General features: G+C 37.1%; 1 protein-coding gene across 1 annotated transcript; it reads right to left on the minus strand.

Moving 5' to 3' along the window:
- Positions 1–896: 896 nt before the first annotated feature.
- LOC149815535 (rRNA (cytosine-C(5))-methyltransferase NOP2C-like) lies at positions 897–20,829 on the minus strand. The gene is made up of 6 exons (XM_089988715.1): positions 20,659–20,829; positions 15,423–15,605; positions 5,617–5,717; positions 3,788–3,869; positions 3,176–3,240; positions 897–1,325 (listed from the first exon to the last, which is right to left on the minus strand). The coding sequence occupies exons 3-6, from the start codon at positions 5,670–5,672 to the stop codon at positions 1,217–1,219; spliced, it is 312 nt and encodes a 103-aa protein (XP_089844841.1). The 5' UTR covers positions 5,673–5,717; positions 15,423–15,605; positions 20,659–20,829; the 3' UTR covers positions 897–1,216.
- Positions 20,830–23,272: the final 2,443 nt, after the last annotated feature.

Raw genomic sequence — 23,272 nt, forward strand, 5'->3', positions numbered from 1 at the left:
ACCATAAAGGTCTGACCAGGCAGTGAAAACCATATTTCCAATTACATGAGCACCATTTTCACATGACCCCATTACACCCACAATCATACCCTACCATCTTCAAGATCCAACGGTGACCCTTTTCATGCCTACCCACCATCCAATGTCCAAGTGCTGGTGACATCAACCTGAAGCACAAAAATACAGACAACCCCCTTTACCACGTACGGCTTAAGCAGTACCATGAACATTTGAATATCACATCAAGAAAACCAAAAAAGTGACCTTAAAATTTTGAAAGGGAGGCCTTTTCTCAATGGATGGCCCTTCAGCTAACACACACCAAGTATCTACCGCGAGGCACCGAACGGTATCGGATTTACCTGATTGGATTAGACATTGAAAAGATTGGCATCTTACGGGCGAAGTCGTTTCAGGGCGTCGCAACCTCAAGAGTTTTGCAGGATGAGGAACATCTCGTCCCATCCTTTCTTGGTGTCAACCTTTCGTGATTTTGATTCAACAGGTTAGTTGTCAATCTTTTCTTGTCACCTTTCATTATTTCCTTTTAACTAAATATTCTGTTACTTATTCACCGAAAATATTGTGTTACCAAAACAAAGCATATCGGTTACATTGCTGTGAAAATCGAATGGAATCGGTTTCACAGATTTAATTGTAAATCGGCCTGAATCAACTTTCTTTCTTTTTTACCAAAAAATGTATACACTATCATATTGTTTAGGCGTAGGATGTAGATCAGATGCAACTGTTGAGCCAGCCAGCATTTGCCACAATGAATTGTACACCCGCACCACTAACCACTTATTCAAGCTCTCTCTCTCTCTCTCTCTCTCTCAGATGAAGACAATCCTGGAGTTTGATGCCGCCCATTTTCCAGTTGGGTCAAGCAGGGCTTTCGGAATTCTTGGCTTTATTGACAAGATATCATCAGTGCCTTAAATGTTGTTCTTTACAGGGGCAAAATAGTTCATCCAAAAATGAAGCAACAATTGAGTCGCGTGGTTCAGCAGCTTGGAATCAGATGAGAGACAAAGAATGTTGTTGAAAACGTTAGTGGAAGACGCTAATCAAAACAAGAATGAACATCAAGCTGTAGATAATTACACCACCAACTGAAAAACAACTGTATACTCGAGCAAATATGACCCATAAAGGTGGAAAATGGGGGCCAGGTTCCTACAAAAATTACGACAAAACTGTAAGCACAGTAGATTTATTTCTGGCTGACACAGAACCTTGCAATGAAGAAGCCAATGGTGTCAAGTGGGGAAGAAGGATCAAATCTCTGAACCAGCTTTTCTTCACCAGGTCGCAGCCATTCCCTGAGAAATTATATATATCAGTGATAAATCAAGCCTTATGTTAACTGAAAATAATCTGAAGAGAAAACGCTCAAAAGCAATAGAAGTTTTCTCGATCCAGCCTGCCAAAAATTTCAGGAATATTTGATGTTAACAGTATCTCAAAGATTCCTACATCAAATTATATAATGATCATTCAAAAAGATCACCTGTGGAAAATTGGAAATCCTAAAGCAAATTAAAAGTGTTTAACATGAATTTGTTGTCTTACTTTCATTTGTATTGCAGTTTTAGCTGTAATAAACATTTTTATCTATGTTAGGTCATAGAATAATTACAATTGTACATATGAGGCATATGATGGAAGTAACTAAATATATCATGTAACGTAAGGGGTTTTAAAGTGACTACTTTCGTCCACACTTGAATTGGTACTCAGTTTCAATGCACCAGTGCATATTACAAGCTCATAAGAACATAAATACAAACTAATGCCGTGTGAACATGTACAAGAAAACCCTGCAAGATTGAAATCATGTTTCTTATGCACATATGTGGCCATAAACTAGTCATCTAGTGAAGCTTTATTACTTTTAAACATATCTCATATGTAAGCCACCAAGGTAATCCGTGTCTTCCTCTACCTGCCTCCATGCTTCAAGTCCACCACTGGCTAGAAGTAATGTTGCAAGTACCATAGTGTATCATACGATACATATCACATCTATTAGGTTTTCTGATATTAAACACACCTGTATCTCGATACGGGTGTATCTTACGATACACCCAGATACAGAGTGTATCTTATGATACACAATTAGTGCAGTTTAAGTTGCACCAATTTTGATTTTTTTTATAAACATGCAAGGTCTCTTGGGGACAATTCATACTCATTCCTAAAGAGCTCGAGAGTGATTTGAGGGTGATCCTTGCAAGAAGACGATGATGATGATAGCAATTATGATTGACATTATCTACTTCATTTTTTATTAAAAAAACTTGGTTATGTAAAATTTCTATGTATTGAAAAACACTGTGATTTTATTCTTTGTTTATGAACATGCACTATCATGAATCTTGTAACTTGTCAGCGTTGTTTAATTGTTTAATATGCATATTATTTTATAGTTTACATTTTTATTGCAACATATGCATGCCATTCATAACATATTATCTTGATTATTGGTTGTTTGATGTCTTATGCAGCTTATAATTGTTTGATATGGGATATTATGGTTTGTCCTATGCAATTCATCATTTTTTCTTGTGCTATGATTTTTTTAGAATTTTCTTGTTTTTTTTTTTAAATTTTAGATTTTTTAAAAATGATTGTTTATAATAAGAGACTATCCTATTTTGGGCACACCCAATCATTGTGACAAATCTCGCAAGAAATATGAATTTATTGCAAAAATTTTGCGAGAAAATGAGTAAATGATTGGTTCCACGCATATTGCAGTCATACATGAGCCAGATTGGCTCCATGTGTATTGCAGTCACACACCGAAGTTCAATCAAGTCTTGGTTTTGCAGATCACAAATAAAAAAAACCATAAACCTACATCAAATTCTGCAACTGTCACATTATTAAAGAAGCTAGCTTACTTGTACCCTAACATAGCATATATCAAAATCATGGTAACGAGCTATCAAAGCATTCCTGTAATCTCAACACTACCTTATTATATTAAGTCATTCAAAATTTGTGCTTCTCATAGAAGGATCAGCTATACTATCAAACAATGAACCATATACGGCTGTCAAGTTCTAAAATGGAGAAATTATATACAAATTAAAAGCAAAAAGAACAAAATGGAAAAGAGATGGCATTTCTCAAGCTAAATTAAAGTCATTCAGACCAAAGAGCTTACTCAACATACTCCCCATCAAATGGTTCACAACGACCAACAATACCTGGGACTCCAATATGTGGGTTCTGGAAATACAGACAATAAATGTACATGGTTAAGAACTTAAATTGCCAAAAGCTGGTGATCCTTTAAAATAACATCCACAAATGGCAGATTTCTAATAAATTTTATAACTTCAAGGCAAATTCTTTGAATAAATCTTGTATTCAATATTAAATCATACAAGTTAATAAAATTTTATTGGAGAAAGTTCTTCAACTCACCCTGAAAACTGAGTGCTAATATTGGATTAATTGAAAGCTAATTGTCATGAGCAGGGTAGTAGTAGCAGTAGTGTGTAGGTGTGTGTAAGCATGCAACTCTGTGCAGAGTATGCTAGTTATTTGGTCTGGTTGTGGCTTTTTTAGCAGGGTACATGGTTACGCTTCTCTTTTTACAAAAGATAGCACAAAATCATAAATCGTACAACCATGGTTTAAAGCTTACATTGGATCACCAAAAAGGTACAAGACATCAACATACCATTAGTTCAACTTTATCTATTCCGTGTAACTATATGACTTCACAATGATTACCATTGTGAAATACAATAACATTGTCATAAAAACGTACCTGAGGCATCAGGGAAAGGGACTTGTATGTATCCAAAGCATAACGTACTAATGCCTCATTTTCTCCAGGATTGATTGTACACCTGAATGAATGAGAAATTGGCACCAGTTACACTCTTTTAAAGTTTTTATTTCTCTTAAAAAGTAACATGCTAACAATATTCTAAGAAACATAAAAAATGTGTGTGTGAGAGAGAGATTTTGTCTAAATATATTGTAATTACCGTAAGGTATTTGAGAACATAAAAATAACTATGTTCAAATAAAGAACAAGCTTGTTATCTGAGGCATCTAATACTTTAGACGGAAATCCTGCCCTATCTTTTATCATTCACGTTATAAAAGTTCCTCATCCTTACAATCAGCTGTCATCATCAATAATTACCATACTTGATCTGTAGCAAATAAGCAACCTAGCAACTGAATGTTGACTTACTAGACTGTCAAGGAAGAAAAAGTGTGCATTTCAGTTGAATCACTAATATTTATCATCCATCTGGTTAACTAAATAGCACACATTTTATAATGCACTTAACCACTTTCTATGGGCTGAGTAACATGCTAATAAGGATCTTATTTCTCCTATTGATACAAGATGGACACTCAGGGAGGCATACTGGGACTAGGAAAAGAATTATGAGCTCTACATCTTGGATAAACTCTTGTTATTCTAAATATTTCATGACTTTGGACTTCAGCACTTATATCACAGGGCTGCACAGACTGAAGTGCCCTCAACCACACCAGAAATTTCTGGAATTTCTTAAACAATAAGAGGTCTAAAAAGTTGATAAATGTAACCATATCATATCATCTTTCAGTCTAAGTAGTTATGCTCCTTCAATATTTCTCTTATTCATTCAAATACCATAACTTCCTCGAGCTGTACTTAAGAGAGGGCATCCCAGTTATCTTACTTGAGATTTTATGTTATTTTAAATATTTTCACCACCATAATTTCAGTGCTTAGGTCAGGTTCCTACTTAAGTTGTTTAAGTCAAGTCAAAGTTTTGTAGAAATATTTAAAATTTAAACATTTTGGAAGCTGCAAACTTGCACAATATAATCACATTGCTTTTTCTTATATATTAAAATAAGCAGTTAAATTTTTCAACATTTTCTTCTCACCTTTCAAATATCCAGGCATCTGTTCAGCTTTACCACAAATACCCTTATGCAATAGCCCACGAACATTTTGGCATCTCACGTCATTTTCTATGCTTATGCACAAGTGGAATTCTCCACAAGTACCATAGCTCTATGCTATGGCTTTTGCCATACAGGTGAACGCTCTGGTTTTCGTGGTACTGGTGAATACACAAGCAAGCAAATTCCTGTTTGTCTTTTTGAAACAAACCATGAAAAAATCATGTCCTAGACATCTAGAAAAAATGAAACAGTTAATAGCTCTAGAGCTGTAACCCTGTCAGTTCTATACTTAGAGCATTTTGGTCTAGGCCAGCTCAAAATTCTATCAATGTGGCTTCTGTTGTCTCTCACACTCTTAATCACAATACGTGATTTCCTTTAACTTCTATATATAGTCAGTCCATTGTACAAACATGTTATAATCTACAAACATGTTATAATTTCCATAGAAGATGTATAAACAAACATAAAGAGTATTAGTTAATTTTCTCTTTAATCAATACTCGGCCCTAAACTTTCTCTGGTAAACATATTCATCATTCATTCCACCTTAACATGCATATCTCCATCAAACGTATTTGACCAGGTCAATATAATCGTATTTAGTGCAGTGCAAATCTTTCAAAGAGAAAGAGGAAAGAGAAAAGCATCAATGAGAATCCCATTAGAAACTCAACTTACGTCGAGTATACAATAACTTCGCCAGGTCGAACCAGCTGAATGGCTTGGTCAAACATCCTTCTTTGGTACTTCCCATGGTTTCTTAGTGATTCTAATGTCTCCTGTAAATAAATAATGTGTCATCAACAGAAAGTAGAGAAAGAGGGGGAAAGATCCATCTAAGAAAGTAGGCCAAAAAACTCCACACATAAATAAAACTCCAAAACGCTGGAATTATCTAGATGCAATAGTTATTAATCAATACTAAGATCCCATGCATTTTGTTCAAAACCAATTGGGACAATTTACAATTCCTAGTAAACTAGGTCTAGTCATTCATTGCCACGTAGAATGCACATCAGAGGCTGTGTGCTACTTCAAATGGCAGTGATAAATAATGCATAAGGAATACGATAGAAAATGATTCATTAATAATTGTGTAAATATATATTTCAGAATGACCAAAGTTAACTGTGTAACATAGATTTTACAAAACCCTCGTGCTAAGTGCAGACGCAGGTGCAAAGGGCAAACTTGAGTGAGGATATATAAGTATCTTTGAACACCTTATCATCAAACACAAACCCATTCGTTGGGTTTTTACCGTTCTCTCTCTCTCTCTCTCTATATATATATATATATATATATGGGGGAAAAGATTTGCTACAATCATTTGTATGTACAAAAGACTTAGCAAACCCTTTTTATTTTTTTGTTTCTTTTTGGTATATTTGATCCTGTAGACATGATTTACATGGTCTGTCTTGTGAGGATTGACATTTGTATCACCGGATTCTAATGTGTGAGTCGGTTTTTCTGGTGATCTAAAAATCAACGGCCATAAACACCTCAAAAAATCATACTTTTTCATCAGAAAAAAACACAGTTCAAGGGTCAAGTCTAACAAATTGACCATGCTGAACACATCTATGATCTCAGATTGAGTCAAAATGGCTTGCATCATGAGATCCCAACTAGATTGTTTATACAAACGACTTAACAAACTTCATTTTTTTTCGTTCTTTGCTCCAAATTACCCCATGGATGTGATCTACATGCTGGTTTTAGTGGGAACCAGCTTTTGAATCACCAGAATCTGACCTGCATACAGGTTGTTTTAGCAATGCAAAAAATGGTTGGTTGTAAATGCACTGATTTTTCTTGAATAAAAAGAACATGTTTTTTCATCCAAAAAACATGATTCAAGGGTTGTTGCCAACTAAATTGAGCATTTTGAACACATCAACGAGGTTAGATTGAGTCAAAATAACTTCCATCATGAGATTCCAACTAGATTGCACCTACAATCACTGTATTAAATATATACCCTATAAATAATTATAATACATTTACAACTATTTAATTATTAGTTTTAAGCAATGTTATCAGTATCGCTATCGGCCCCGAATCATTTGGCCAATGATTTAGGTAAAGTGGCCGATACCAATTCTCAAGTGAATCATTGTGAATCAGCTAAAAAATAATTGAAAAAATATTCCGTGTCAATCATAACGTGACATGTGTTAAAACTATTAAAATAATATTAAAATTAATTTTAAGCATTTTTATATTTATTTATCATATCAATTTTCTGCTGGTACGATACGTATCGGCCGATACAGGCCAATACTGACAACATTGGTTTTAAGTTTTTATTTTAACTTGGACAATTTTGGACTTGGTCACCATTGATCAAGTCCGAAATTGGACCAAAATGGTTGGGTGCAGGTTGGCCACAAGCGACTGCACCCACATCCACACCCATGTTGCACCATGTCCACTGTTAAAACATATGTAATAATACCATAATACCCGATAGGGGTATTATGGTCATTTCACAAAGTACCCCATAGGGGTACTTATTTTGTTTCTCGTATTTCACTATTTTTTATTTTTCTTTTTAATTTTATTTTTGTATTTTTTGGATACCGAAAAGGGGCCCCACAATGGAGTCGTTGGGGCCCCCAACGGTCACATATGTGACCGTTGGGGGCTCCCAACGACTCTATTGGGAGCCCCTTTGGTCTCCTCTTCTTATAAATAGGGGGAACCCCCCATGTATATTGTATTGCTCTTGAGAGCTCCTCTTCAATAATAGTGATATTATTTTTCATGTGTGTAGCCTTTTTATAAGGCCCTTTGTATATCCCTTAGTGGATTTTCTCTCTTGTGCTTGTTGCACTTGTCCGTGTGGGACATAGTGAATGCTTTAGCATTCTTGGTTACTTCCGCTTATTTCATTACATGGTATCAGAGCCATAAGATCTTCTAAAGGTAAAATCTTGTCTCTCTCTACTTCCTTTCTTTCTCACATCTTCCTTGTGTAGCAATGGAAGTCAAGATCGATCTATCATTCAAACTCAATGGAAAAAATTACATGATGTGGGCATCCGCAATGGAGAATAATCTCAAAGGCAAGAAGCTTTGGGGTTATGTAATGGGAACCGTTCCGGAACCCCAACTTAAGCTCACAAAGATGGAAGGAGATCAAGAGAAATCACTTGAAGGCGATGCTCGTCTCAAGGCCATTGAAGATTATAATCATCAAATGGAAGATTGGGAGAGCAACCATGCAAAAATCCTAGCATGGTTTATGAATAATGTCGAACTTAAGGTATGTGCAAATATTGCAAAATTCCGCCGGGCAAATGAAGTTTGGTTTTTTATGAAGGGTATGTTTACCCAAAAGGATCTTGCAAGAGCTTATTTCTTGCAAGAAAAAGTAAGAACCACAAAACAAGGTGACATGAGCATACAAGATTACTATAGTACTCTAAATCCTTTGTGGGATGAATTGGCTCTTTTAGAGCCTAAATGGGTATCTATGGAGGATGTGGTTATAAGACAAAAACAAATGGAACAAGATAGATTGTTTCAATTTTTATTTGGGCTTCGTCCCGAATTTGAACAAGTGAGATCCTCACTTCTCCATAGATCCACGTTTCCTCCCTTAGAAGAAGCTATTGCCGAGATTACTCAAGAAGAGACTAGGCATAGCATGGGAAAAAGCATAGAGGAAGTGCTTGCCGTATCTAAACCCGGCAATCATGTTAAAACATACAAACCACCTCATTTTGGTAAGCAAGGGAGTGGTGGAAGAAAAATGATTATATGTCACCATTGTTATGAGCCGGGACATATTAAACCCGTTTGCCCAAAGCTAAATGGGGCATTCAAGCCAAAGGTGGCTTCCGTTGAAGAATCCACCACCAAAGAAGATGACGGCAAGAACGGGGATCTCAAAGACACTCTTGGACAAATCTCCTTGGCTCTTCAACAAATTTTAAAGGTCACTTCTTCCACCTCCGGTGCCGCCATTGCCTCATCATCACCTCCCGGTACGTACTCTTGGATTTTAGATTCCGGAGCTTCTTTTCACATGACCCCTCATGAAAATGCATTAACCAATGTGCACACCAATTCAAAAATGTCTTGTGTCTCTACGGCCGATGGAACTTTTCTCAAAATAAATTGTGTTGGAACTCTTGATTCTAAAAATGTTCAAAATTTCCTTGTTCCAAAAGTTAGAATAGTTCCAAAATTAAATCTTAACCTCTTTTCCGTTTCTCAAATAGCCGACCATGGATGTGAAATATCTTTCTCATCCCAAGGGTGCTTTGTGCAGGATCTCCGGTCCGGGAAGCGGATTGGGCAAGGCCATAGGAAGGGAGACCTTTATTTTATGGATAATTTAATACTTCCAAATACCTCATTTTGTACTTATGTCCAAGACAAAAATATTGAAACTTGGCATAAAAGGCTTGGACATCCAAGTTACTCTAAAATGTATCTTTTTCCTTTTGGACACAAGTTTTGTAAAGAAAAAGATATCAATTGCAAAGATTGCATTTTTGGCAAAATGAAGTCTACTCCTTTTCCTATTAGATCCTTTGTGACAACAAGACCTTTTGAATTGGTGCATTCCGATGTTTGGGGGGCATCTCCGGTTCTATCTAAAGGTGGTTATTCATATTATGTTACTTTTATTGATGATTATACTAGATATGTATGGATTTATTTTCTTAACTTTAAATCGGAAGTTTTTAACTTCTTTAAAGAATTCCATGCAAAAATTCAAAATCAATTTCAAAGTCAAATATCCATTCTTAGATCCGATTCGGGTGGAGAGTACTTATCAAATGATTTTCAAGCATATCTAAAACAACATGGCATTTGTCATCAAAAATCTTGCCCAAGAACTCCTCAACAAAACGGTCTAGCGGAAAGAAAACATAGGCATATTTTGGAAACCACTAGATCCTTACTCATTTCTAAAAATATTCCTAAAAATTTTTGGGCCGAAGCCGTGTTAACCTCCACCTATTTAATCAATAGGATGCCATCTTCAAAATTGAATAATATCTCTCCTTATGAAAAACTTTTTAATATGACACCCGACTACAATCGTCTTCGGATTTTTTGGTGTAAATGCTTTGTTCTTTTACATAAAAGAGATAAATTGTCACCTAAAGCAATAGAATGTGTATTTTTAGGATATGGTGAAAATCAAAAAGGCTATAGATGCTTTGATCATAAAAACAATAAGTTATTTGTCTCCAAAGATGTAACCTTTTTAGAAGATGAAAATGGATTTGACATATTGGAAAAATCAAATGAAATTGATTATATGTTTATCAATGATCTTTTAGAAGATTCAAATGATGACTCTTTGAGTCATCCGGAAATTTTAGAAAATACTCATGATTCTCATGATGATGATGTATCACCAACTAATGGTGATAATCTCCAAGTATACACTCGGCGTGAGGAAGCCCAACCTATTAGTGCTTTAGAAAAATTCTTGCGGCTTAATGAACCCCTAGAAGAAACCTCCCTTAGGCGTTCTTCTAGAGAATCAATTCCACCTAATAGGTTTGTCTCATATGAAACTCTTTCACCTAAATATAGAGCTTGTCTAATAGCCTTGCATTCTTACTATGAACCCTCCCATTATAATCAAGCAAAAAGTATACCTCATTGGGTTGAAGCAATGAAAGTTGAACTAGATGCTTTAAATAAAGCTAAAACTTGGGAAATAGTTCACCTTCCTCCAAATAAGAAAGCTATAGGATGTCGATGGGTCTACAAAGTCAAAACAAAAAGTGATGGTTCCCTAGAACGCTATAAAGCTAGATTAGTTGCTAAGGGATACTCACAAGAATATGGCATCGATTATGAGGAGACTTTTGCTCCCGTGGCTCGCATGACAAGCGTTAGAACTTTAATTGCGGTAGCATCATCCAAGAAATGGCTTATATTCCAATTAGATGTTAAAAATGCCTTTCTTAATGGTCAGTTGAATGAAGAAGTATATATGGACCCTCCGCCGGGAATCAGTGTTAACCAAGGTCAAACCCTTCGGTTATTAAAAGCCTTATATGGTCTTAAACAAGCCCCTAAGGCTTGGTATGATAGATTTAGTGCTATCATGTTACAATTGGGATTTCGCTCATGTTATACTGACACTGCTCTTTTTGTTAAAAATGCATGTAATAGTATCATCATCCTTCTGCTTTATGTTGATGATATGATCATCACTGGCAATGATGAAAGCGGTATTCTTAAAGTTAAAAATATGTTAAAACATAATTTTGATATGTCTGATCTGGGTTTTCTCAGGTACTTTCTTGGTATAGAAGTTGCATACTCTCCTCGAGGGTATATACTGTCACAGATGAAGCTTGCTGCCGACATATGTTCCAAATCTGGGATTTCAGATGATAAAAAGGTGGAGACTCCCGAGGTTATCAATGCTAAACTACGACTGGAGGATGGAGTTCTGCTGGACGATCCTACGCCCTACAGGCAACTCATAGGCTCCCTCACCTATCTGACTATCACCAGACCCGATATTGCTCATGCTGTGCACTCTGCAAGCCAATTTCAGCATGCTCCTACATCTGTGCATATGAGTGCTGTGCTCCGGATCATTCGATATATTAAAAATACTTTGACTAAAGGGCTATTCCTATCATCAATCTCTTCCTTAGATTTACTAGCTTATACTGATGCTGACTGGGGAGGAAACCCAAATGATCGAATCTCAACTACTGGCTTTTGTGTGTTCCTAGGAGATTCGCTAATTGCTTGGAGGTGCAAGAAACAGCAGAAAGTCTCATTGTCTTCTACTGAAGCAGAATACAGGGCTATGGCAACCACTACAATGGAGCTGGTGTGGCTTCGAAGTCTTCTTCAAGATATGGGAGTCGAAATTACCGGGGCTTCGAAGCTTTGTTGCGACAACAAAAGTGCTATCTACATTGCCAGCAACCACACTTTCCATGAGAGGACGAAACATATTGAAATGGACTGTCATTATGTACGTGATGAATATCTTCGTGGGACAGTAACACTGCCATATGTCACTTCAGAATATCAACTTGCCGACTTCTTCACCAAAGCCCTGCCTGCTCCTCGCTTCTTGTTCCTCCTTGGCAAACTTTCGGTCATTCCCCCGTAAAGTTTGAGGGGGGGTGTTAAAACATATGTAATAATACCATAATACCCGATAGGGGTATTATGGTCATTTCACAAAGTACCCCATAGGGGTACTTATTTTGTTTCTCGTATTTCACTATTTTTTATTTTTCTTTTTAATTTTATTTTTGTATTTTTTGGATACCGAAAAGGGGCCCCACAATGGAGTCGTTGGGGCCCCCAACGGTCACATATGTGACCGTTGGGGGCTCCCAACGACTCTATTGGGAGCCCCTTTGGTCTCCTCTTCTTATAAATAGGGGGAACCCCCCATGTATATTGTATTGCTCTTGAGAGCTCCTCTTCAATAATAGTGATATTATTTTTCATGTGTGTAGCCTTTTTATAAGGCCCTTTGTATATCCCTTAGTGGATTTTCTCTCTTGTGCTTGTTGCACTTGTCCGTGTGGGACATAGTGAATGCTTTAGCATTCTTGGTTACTTCCGCTTATTTCATTACAGTCCACATGGTTGTTTTGCGGGTGCAAAAGCACCCATCTTACATAGCCCATGTTTGTGTCAATGTTGACATAGAGGGCCACTCTCTCTAACCTTCCTTAAAGGAAGTAAACTACCCACCCTCCCCCTTACATATGTGGACTACTACTTGTTAATATCCGCTAAAGGCCATGAAGTTATGAAAAATGGGTGCTTACAGGACTTGCCATATATATATATATATATATATATATATATATATATATATATATATATATATATATATATATAGAGAGAGAGAGAGAGAGAGTTAAGATCTGCTATAATCGTTTGTATCTGCAAACAACCTAGCAAATGGGGTGGAACCACCTTGTTTGGTTTTTTTCACATTTAACACCATTGATGGTGATTTACATGTTTTGTTTAGTGGGAACTGGCTTTTGGATCGCCGGAATCCGACCTGTATACAAGGTTTTTTCAGTGATCTAAAAATCAATGACTATGAACCATGAAGGCATCGATTTTTTTTCCGACTCATAAAAACATGTTTTTCGTCGAAAAAACATAATCCATGAGTCGATTTCTACTAAATCGAAAACAACAGGCAATGTGAGATTCAAACTAGATTGTAGGTACAATCGTTTGTACCAAATATCAAGGTTGTTAAATGCGATAAGGCGAAGCGAGGCGTTGAGCCTGTTATGAAGCGAGGCATAAGCCTCGAGGCATTGAAGCGTAAGCTTCATGATCAAAATAATAAAAAATATAATATTAATAAAATAATGAAAATTTTAAATAAGAACTACTAATAAACGACAATATAAAATAAATACTATTTTCTTGTAATTAACTCGTATTATTCATTTTCTTATATGCATGCACATGTAAACAACAATTAAGTTAGACTCATAGTGCAAGATAAAACAAGTTATATCTACAATCATGAAATCATATTGAATACATGTGGGGCCATCTCCAAATCGACCTGTTCTAGAAATACCTTCTATGCACAAATTTTTTATTGTAATAATAGAGTTAAAATGCATAATTAATATAAAATAAGTTAATTCCTCAACTATTGTACAAAACTAGACCATGATAAAAATCTTGGATCTTGTTATTCCAACATGTATGTAAGTTTTTACAAGGGTCAAAGCAACATCTTATAATGTAACAAAGTTTCAACCCTTATAAAATCGTATTTTACTTTGAAAAATCATAATTCAATAGTCAATTAGCTGATTCTTACTATTTTGACCATGCTATGGGTTGAGTATGACCCGATTTGGACTCGTACTGACTTTGATAAGGTCAAGGTTTGGTAACAAAGAAAGGAGTCCGATTAACTATTCGAGTCAGACCCATGAAGTCCAATATGGTTTATGAAATTTTATACCAAAATCAGATCCATCCTGAGGTCCATCCACAATTTTCAATGTAAAAAAATATTATTTTATCTGATTTGGTTTATGTAATCCTTATCGGATCCAAGTATGGTCTTTCTGAAGAAATATCAGATCTATCCGAATTTGAATCTGATATCAACACTTCCTACTCGGATCCGAGTATGGACTCACCTGTAGAATGTGCATATTTTAAGTATTATATTTGCTGGAAGTAGCTTCTGTTGGATCTGATATCTAATTTGGATCCGACCCACTTACACCCCACTTGGGAAAGTGATCGGGCGAGGCGGTGTCACCCAACAGTACAAAGGAAAGCTTAACGGTAACGAGGGAGAGCGCAAGAAAATGAAAGAATGTCCTGCCCGTTGCTCTCTCTCTCTCTCTCTCTCTCTCTCTCTCTCTCTCTCCGGGCCGAAGCCACCATCGTCGGAGAGAGACCTCTGCCAGAGATCGTCCCTCGCCGAAGAGAGAGATCCACTATCGAAGGCTCACGCCAGACTTCCTCCACGGACCACCATTACCGGAGACACCTGCCAGAGAGAGAGAAACCCTTTTTTCCCAAGTTTCTCGTTGCACCCTCTCTGCCCACTATTGCTCCTCCATCACCAAACCACTGTCACCCTTATCAAACCTAGTTGCCTGCGAACCATCTTTCTCAAATCCCTCTTACCTTCCCCTATATCCACCTGATATCTTTACCACCTTCCTCAAAACCCTCAATCACGGAGAAGGACGACTCCCATACCTGAAGGAAGATCGCCAAGCCGTAGGATTCCATAGGTTTTGGCCTCCAAGGGTTTGAGCGATGGGGTTTGATCGACAGGTTTCGATAGTTCTTGATCGCTGGGCGACAAGGTTTTGATCGACAGGAGTTTGAGCGACAGGGGTTTGAGTGCATACGCCTTAGAAGCGAAGCGCGCCTCGACGAGAGGCGTGCGCTTTACCCATGTGAATCGTGCGCTTCGAGCCTACAAACGCCTCCCTACAGCACCTCGGTTCCTTGAGCTTGTGCTTCGCCTCTGAAGCGTACGCTTCAAGTACTGAGGTGTTTGCCTCTAACAACACTTCCAAATATAAACCCTATATATATTGCATGTCATATTTTCCTATATTTTCTATATTTTTTCTTTATTTTCAATTGAATCCCTATCTATCTCTTGTGTATAAGAGAAGTGCTTCAGCACTTCAGAACCAACAGAGAAAAAATTTAAGGATAAAGTTGATGATTGTAAAATTAAACATCCACTACACAAAAGTTAGCAGATAAATACGCATGTGCTTAAATAAAAATAACCATATAGATCTAGGAAGTTCAGTGAAAATTTTCTTCACAAAAGAATACATATCAAACAAGATAAATGAAGAACATGAACATTACTGGATTACAAAAAAATAATTTCCCATTACACGAGCAACATTACAAAACATTATGCCACAAAATAAGTGCTCAATGTGTAAGTGTCAAATAGAATTATACTTCTCCAGCAAAAAGTCGGGGACGCAAACCTAGAGCAGAACATGGAGCATCAAGAAGAACACGATCAAAGCTATTGGGACTAAATCCTTTGGATACTTCGACCCTGCCACCCTTGCAGTGATTTCTCCCTGGACCATTTCTCAATCTTCTGAGATGCTTCCTTACTTCAGCTTTGTTGGTGTAAATTCTTTGACTTGATTCTTCTTTTAAAACTGCAACAATCAGTCAATTAGACTACACCATCACATCACAAACAACTTTTTAACGTCTCATTTGGCAAAGGGAAAAGGAAAATAAATTTAAAATTCTACAATAAAAAAATTAGGGCAAAAAAGTGTTGAATGACAATAAGAAATTATGTATCCATAAAAAAAACTCCTATTTGGCCACTGTATCATGCCCCATTATATACTAGCTATATTGAAAACTTCATAAAAATGGCCATATCCATGTGACAGCCTAACAATAGAACAATCATTAAAGGAAAAGACCTAGTCAAAAGATTCAAAATATTCCTAATGGACTTTCATGTACTTGCAAGCAAAAAAGGGTAAAAGGAGTTATCTAGATTTGTCAAAAACACAAACCCATCCAGGAAAGAGGAGGACCAAGATTGAGAGCATGGGAGGAGAAAGAGATGCCTAAAAGCAGCAATCATCAAGGAGTCTACAAAATATTGCTAAATAGATAAATATTTGACATGAGAAAAGATCGTGACACTGTAAATATAATAAATTGTTAAGAGTTCATTATAGAATTGAGTGCAATTTTCAATGAAGTTTTACTAATTCAATTTATATTTATATTTTTTGTTTTAAAAATTTTCACATTTATATTTGTCAGATGGGCATGTCAATATAAAATCATTCATATAAAAGAAGACCAAATCACCTATAAAAGCACTAACATGTTATCTAGGTAGTGAGCCTCTTCAGGGCCTGTTGGTGGACATAAGCTTCTTATTCTTATTTTGACAAGCACTCACATGCCTCCTTTTGCATTTGTGCATTGACACACATGCACGTGTATAGATAGGCAATAATAGTAAGTTGACAATAAGCCATAGTTGGCAAACCCATGACTCGGACTTGGATCGCCCGACCCTTGACTCGTGGGTCAGCGGGTCGACTCGGTAACTCAGACGGGTTAGGACCTAAATTTTTTTAGTGTTTTTTTTAATAATACCTTAAATATTGAATATAACACTATGTTTTTCTACAATATGAATGTAACTAATCAAAATCCAAGGTCCAAGCAGCAAATTCACCAAAATCAAAGCATTAAAGGACAAAAACTACAAAATATCTGCATAAAAAAATAGATAAGCTTCATAATTGCATATGTAACAAGCCACAAAGCAAAATGAAAGAAATAAAAAAAGATTCACACAATGCACACACACAGACATGGTACACAATAAGGTAAAAAACACCCAAAATGTGCATCGGCTCTCAAAGAGAGAGAGAGAGACCCTGTTGTCGGTGGTCACCGACAATGGCGATGGTGTCTGAAAATGGAGGGGAGGTACCAGAAGGTTTCTGAAAAATGGGGAAGGAGGGGAAGAGTCGAGGGACTCGAGCCCCGTGACATATTTTAAGGTCGGTTCATCTTGGAACGAACTGGTACTCATACCGGTTAGACTCGGTGAATCGGGTCATAACAGGTATGTTTGAAACAGACTTGAATCGTCCGATTCAGCACTGACTCGGCGAGCCTGAACCTAGTTAAAACAGGTTTGGACTGGATCAGTGGCCCAACTGCTAGAAGAGCCGATCCGACTCGGACGATTCCCGAGTCGGATTGCGGAGTTTGCCAACTAAGCAATAAACTACATGAATCACTAAAGATGGTTGTGTCACCTGTTAAAGCCTTAAAGGGCAACTAATAATGCATTTAAATATGATCCCATTCATTATCTAAGCATCAACAATCGTATACCGAAGAAACAATAAACTTATCATTGATAAGTCAGTTCACATCATGATACTGTTAAAAGTTGTAATCTCATAGACAATCTCATATGTAAATACCCCAGCATATGTAATCTTTTATTTGTTTTCTAGTTTAGTTACATTAGGACAACTAGTTAGTTTTATTTTTTTGGTTTTTGGACTAGTGTAAGCTTATGCTTTTTGACCAAGTTAAAAAGCAAATAACTTTGGACATCCTTTAGACTTTTGTTTTTTGACTAAGTCAAAAAGCAAAAGCATGTAAGAGTTGTTGGACCCTCCAACGACTCTATCAGAGCTGTTGGAGAGTCCAACGACTCTTTCTAGCCCCTTCCTTTCATGTATAAATATGGGGCCATACCCCATGCATTATGTATTCTTTTTGGAGTGGGTTTTCCCCACTTGAATGATATATTTATCCTCTTTTCCTTCTTGGTGTATATACTCTTTTGAGTATTTTTTGTGGTTCTTGTGAGTGTATTGAATGAACTCTTGTGTTCATTAAAAGATCCTTTTTGAGCTTGTCTTCGGAGTTGCTTTTGAAGTTCTATTTCCTTACATGGTATCAAAGCTTGGTTGAAGCAAGTTCTTTTGGTGCATTGGGAAGTGTGCCACACAAGTTTCTTGCAAGAAAGTGATCTTCCTTGAAGGGGTGATCGTGTGGAAGTGTAAAAAGCTTGGAGAAGTATTTTTTACTTACTTTTATCCAGTGTTATTAAAAACGCGCCTCAAGACGCAAAAAGCGTGCCTTGCCTCAAGGCAAGGGACTTTATGCCTTGAGACGCATGGGTAAAGCGCAACTGAAACTGCGACAACGTTTCCTTTCTCAACATGTGAGCTGCAAGCCAGCACACCAGGAACATAAACCTACAAACAGAGCTAGCAGCATGACATAATAAGTCAAATCAACGTATATTCTAACATCAAGAACATGGCTACTCTAGTGCTACACAGTACCATATTGAGTTCCAAGAAAATAGGTAAGTAAAGAAGAACAGTTAAACAATAAGAACCATAAAAAGTAGGAAAATTTTCAAATACCCACCAAACTTTTGGGTCTAATTCACGTGCACACCGAACTTATGGGGGTTTTCAATTTACCACCAAATGTTTGTCACCATTACTCAAGTGCCCCGTTGGGTTAACACTTACTCATGTTTTTTAATTATTAATTTACCCTTGTAACAATTGAAGAATTTTTTTTCCATGATTGATTAAAATTAATGATTTACCTTTTACTCTAGGAGTGCAATCAAAACCAACTCTTGGCTTAGAATTACTATTTTACCCTTTTGAAAAACACATTTGGATTCTTCTACATGCATGACTAGAAGCAATATTTTGCCCTTATAGCTAAAGGATCTTGTCAGTACTTTTCAGCAACTATTGTGATGGTACTCATATATAAACCAATTTAAGCTTTGATTTGGCCCAAGGTTGCCAAACTAGGTAGCGGAAGCGGGAAACGATACGGGAAGTAAAAGCGAGAAGCGAGGCATTTTAAAATTTATAGGAAACGGGAAGCAAAGTATCAATTTGAAAGTGAAGTATGAATAAAAAATGAAGCAATATGGTAACTGAATAGGAATCAAACAAGAAACAAATAAAAACTAAAATAAAATTGATCATTCTTATATTTCATGATTTTTCAGTAAAAGAGTTAAATTTTTGTTAAAATCTAACAATGATGGTTACTAATTTAGAGAAAGTACAAGGGAAATGAGTGAAAGCATGAGAGGAAATACATGAAAACATGAAAAAAATGTGAGAAAAACATATAGGAAGCATAGACCATGTGTGTGGGGAGCATAGAAGAAGCGTGGGGGAATTGAGACTCCTATGAAGTTTCGGAAGCGAGGAGTATGGCGCTTCATAAGCAAGTTTCTGGGAAGCACGCTTCCCACCTACCTAAGAAGCTTACGGTAACTCTGATTTGGCCATTCTAACCTATATGAAACAGATTGTCAAGAAAACATTTTAATGGAGATTGGAGACCCTTTTCTACCGTTGTCATGATAAATAGACACCTCAAGATACCATGTAGCCCATGCCCACATGTCAAAGTGTCATCCATCCTTTAAATGAATCTTTTTCTTTTTCTTTTTTTTTTGTGGTGGTGGTGGTGGGGGGGAATGTTTTATTCAAATGCTGGAAGAATTATTACGCAGATGAAAGTGGGTGGCGAGGAATCACCCTATAGCAGAAGAGTAAGGGAAACATGATCTTTTACTTGAATTAGCATCACTATCAACAAGTTCATTCATAGAACTGAAGTTACTGAACAAAAGTACTTGCCTTTCAAATTAAAACAAAAGAATTGAAAAATAAAGCAAACTGGGCCGGTGTAATATACAGTTATCTCATGTAAAACCTTAAGCTAAAGGAACCATGGAGTCCAATGTACTGCAGGAACTCTTTCAAGAATAAACATGCAGGAAGAGGTCGGTGATGCAGTAGCAGCAACAACAGGAGTTGAAAAACCAACAAAAAAGTACCAAGAAGAAACAAGGTTGATGCAGCACATGAAGATTAGGGGCTCTAGATTTAAGAGGAGCCGCATCAATGGCGATGCTGCTGCTGCTAAATATACAATTCAACTGTTAAGTCAGTGATGGAGTGTTTTAAGGGCATGAGAGAGAACACCGTTGGCTGTCTCTAGACCACAGAAAAGAATGACACATTAGGCTTCCAAAGTCTCTTAACCCTTGGTGGAAGCAGAGAGAGAGAGAGAGAGAGAGAGAGAGAGAGAGAGAGAGAGAGAGAGAGACGTGCATGGTTAGTTTCCTAATAATCAGGCTTTTTTATTTGAGAAAGATTTATCCTAAAACTGCATGGATATAATGGACATTTTAATAGATAAATAACAGAAGTTACTACTAGTTACTAATTGGGAGTTATTTGCTTAACCTAGGCAAAAACTTTGGTGGGAATTTGACAACACCCAAAAGTTTGGTGTGCACATGAACTACACTAAAAACTTTGGTGGGTATTTGAAAATTTCCCTAAAAAGTTTGGACTGTTGTCTACAAAACAGAGAACACGTAATTTTCTTAGGCTTTAAGAAAAATGGTTACATAAAATATGTCGCATAAGAAGATGCCACCATTTAAATCCTATCAAGGGCAGCGGTTCTCCAAAGGTTCATCTGTTTTATAGGCTTCAATTAACTAAATGGCCATTTTATCATATAGGAATGATAGCAATAACAAAGATATGTTGCAATCAGCACAGAGAAGATTTAACGCAAATTCTACTACTTGTCATATAAAACAAATTATGCACAACCAACATAAAGAAATCATATAGAGACACATACATGAGCTCCTCGAAGAACTGCCTCAGCACACTTACGGCTCACGATCACCTCCTTAGGAGGCCTACCATCAACCTCGATGCCATAATTGATCTCATGTGGTCCCGAGCCCTCAACAATTACAACATTCTCCAAACCAGGCACCGTGCACTGGTACACATGTAGCCTCCCCGAGCTTGTACAGTTAGTGACCGCATCACCACATGATCCCAGCAACAACTTACTTTGCATCTATTCACAAACACTCTCACAGTTCTCTTTCACAATGAAATCACTAGCAGCATTCTTCCCGTTTATATGCTCACCATCCATCCCAGCTCCCGTTCTGTGTAACAAGGGTGCTAGATTCTCAATCACAGATTTGCATGTAGACTTAAGTGTGTTCACCCGTATACAGGAATAGCGAGATGGACGCCTAGCAGAAACCAATCAACTGATCACAAGCAACAAATGCAGGAAAATGAAGGATCCTAGTATGATCACAACAATTCAAAAACCCACAAAATTCACAAACAGATTGCTCGATTAACAAAAGCCAATCAAAACATGGACTCAATCAGGATCAAATCAAGCACAACTAGACAACCAACTTTCACGAGATGCAGCCTCATCTGAAACAGATTAACCATGTTTAAGCTAAGAACAAAGTCATTACGATGAAGATTACAGGGTGCAACACATAATTAAACGCAAATGTCACGTTCCAATCATTTCATGCTGCCAGTTGGACAAGGCCAAGGACAGTTCTGAAATTAACAAAAGAGGCCAGGTGATTTTGGGAGAAAACTTTCAAACTCAACTGGCAGCAAATGTTGCTACGACAGGTGAGGAAGTAGAAGCTTAAGAAAGTAGAAGATGAGAAAGTAGAAGCTCCCTGTTATCCTTAGATTTTCTCAAGACCGTGCTTGTAAATCACGGGCATGTTTGCAATGCCATGTGATTGTAAATCACAATCACCATACTTTCTCAAGGTTAGTGAAACATGAAAAAGTAGAATTTGTGACTGTCATTGCCAGCCTTGCCTCTTTTTGCCTTGAAACTTGTGAAAGTAGATAAGAAGGTTGACCTTGTGATCAACTTTCTCAAGCTTCTACTTTCCCACCTGTGACCAAAACAAACGTGCCCTAATTGTGAATCACAAGGTCAACCTTGTAATCTACTTTTACAAGATTCAAGGAAAAAAGAGGCAAAAACAATCACAATAAAACTTTTACTTTTTCATGTTCCACAAACCCTGAGAAAGTATGGTGATTGTGATTTACAATCACAGGATCCAAGAATCACAGGGCATTGCAAACATGTAAGTTTTCAAACTCATCAAAAGGCCGAGGGATCATTTTTCCCACCATATCACCCAACAAACAGAAGCAAGCAATTTCTCATTTCGCAATAAAACCAGAACTCTAGAATTCAATCAACACCTAACAAAGTTCAAGTACGTGAACCTTCGGAATCATAAACCACGAATAAAACGAAATGCAAGCACAAATACCGATTAAACAACTAACAAGGAGAATTCGAGTACTTGAAGCGAACCGAATTGCAATCACGGCATCCAATCTTTCAATCAAGAAATCCTTACCCACGATACGATCAAAAGTTCAAAAAAGAATACACAAAAACGAATCAAAACAAGATTGAATTATAGGGTTCCCAATCGAAACAAACGCAAACACGGGTACCGAACAAGCAACTATAAGAGGGGAAATCCAATTTCCTCAGGATCGAACCCTTAATCACGGCCCGATCAAATATCGAAAAGAAGGAAAAGAAACAAGGAATCGAAACCAGATCAAAGCGTACGTTAGGGCATCGGAAATCCGGGAGAAACGGTCGCGCCCGTACGCCGCGACGAGGTATTCTTGGACGCGAGGGTTCCACCGGAGGGATGGTTTGAAGGTGTAGCGCTCGCGGGCATCCATTCTCTTGCATAAAACCCACCGAAAATGAAAGTCGAAAGATTCAAATCAATCAGATTGAAGAATAAACGAAGATTATCGAAATTGAAAAGGAAGATCGGCCGATGAATCAGAATAACCAAAGCAATAATTAGCGAGAATTTATTGAAATGAGAGAGAGAGAGAGTGTGTGTGTGTCTGTGTGTGTTTTACAGTGAAGACAGTGAGCAAGTCCCTCCAATTTATGAAGGAACATTGGCGCCCCAGAGGAAGCGCGAAAAACAAAACCCAAAGGGTTTTTGTTTCTCGTATAGGGTTTAAACCGGGTCGGATATGAGAAAGCCCAGGTTCTGGGCTACATAGGCAGATTGAAACCAGTTCCGACCCGATGCCCACACCTAAACAAGGAAGCAAATAGATCGGAGTTTCGACTTTGATCTGAACCAGATCCAAAAATTCAGTGAAGAAAATTCCTCAAGTGAATATATTTTTTCTTTAGGAAAATCTCAGAAAAATATAGAGTTAATATCACAATAAAAATTCATCGTTATATCACAAAATTGCCAATATTTTTTTTTATGAACTTTTGGTTACGAGTCCTATAGTTTGGATCCTTTAAGATATAAGTAGCATGGGAAATGGAAACCTACAAAATGGGCAGGTTCCAAATAGCTGAATTTCAGTTTTTAAGTGTGGGGTGTTTTATATTAATAAGCTAA

Source organism: Nuphar pumila, chromosome 15 (genome assembly GCF_984573655.1).
Source record: "Nuphar pumila chromosome 15, dmNupPumi1.hap1.1, whole genome shotgun sequence".
In the NCBI taxonomy this organism is placed as follows: Eukaryota; Viridiplantae; Streptophyta; class Magnoliopsida; order Nymphaeales; family Nymphaeaceae; genus Nuphar; species Nuphar pumila.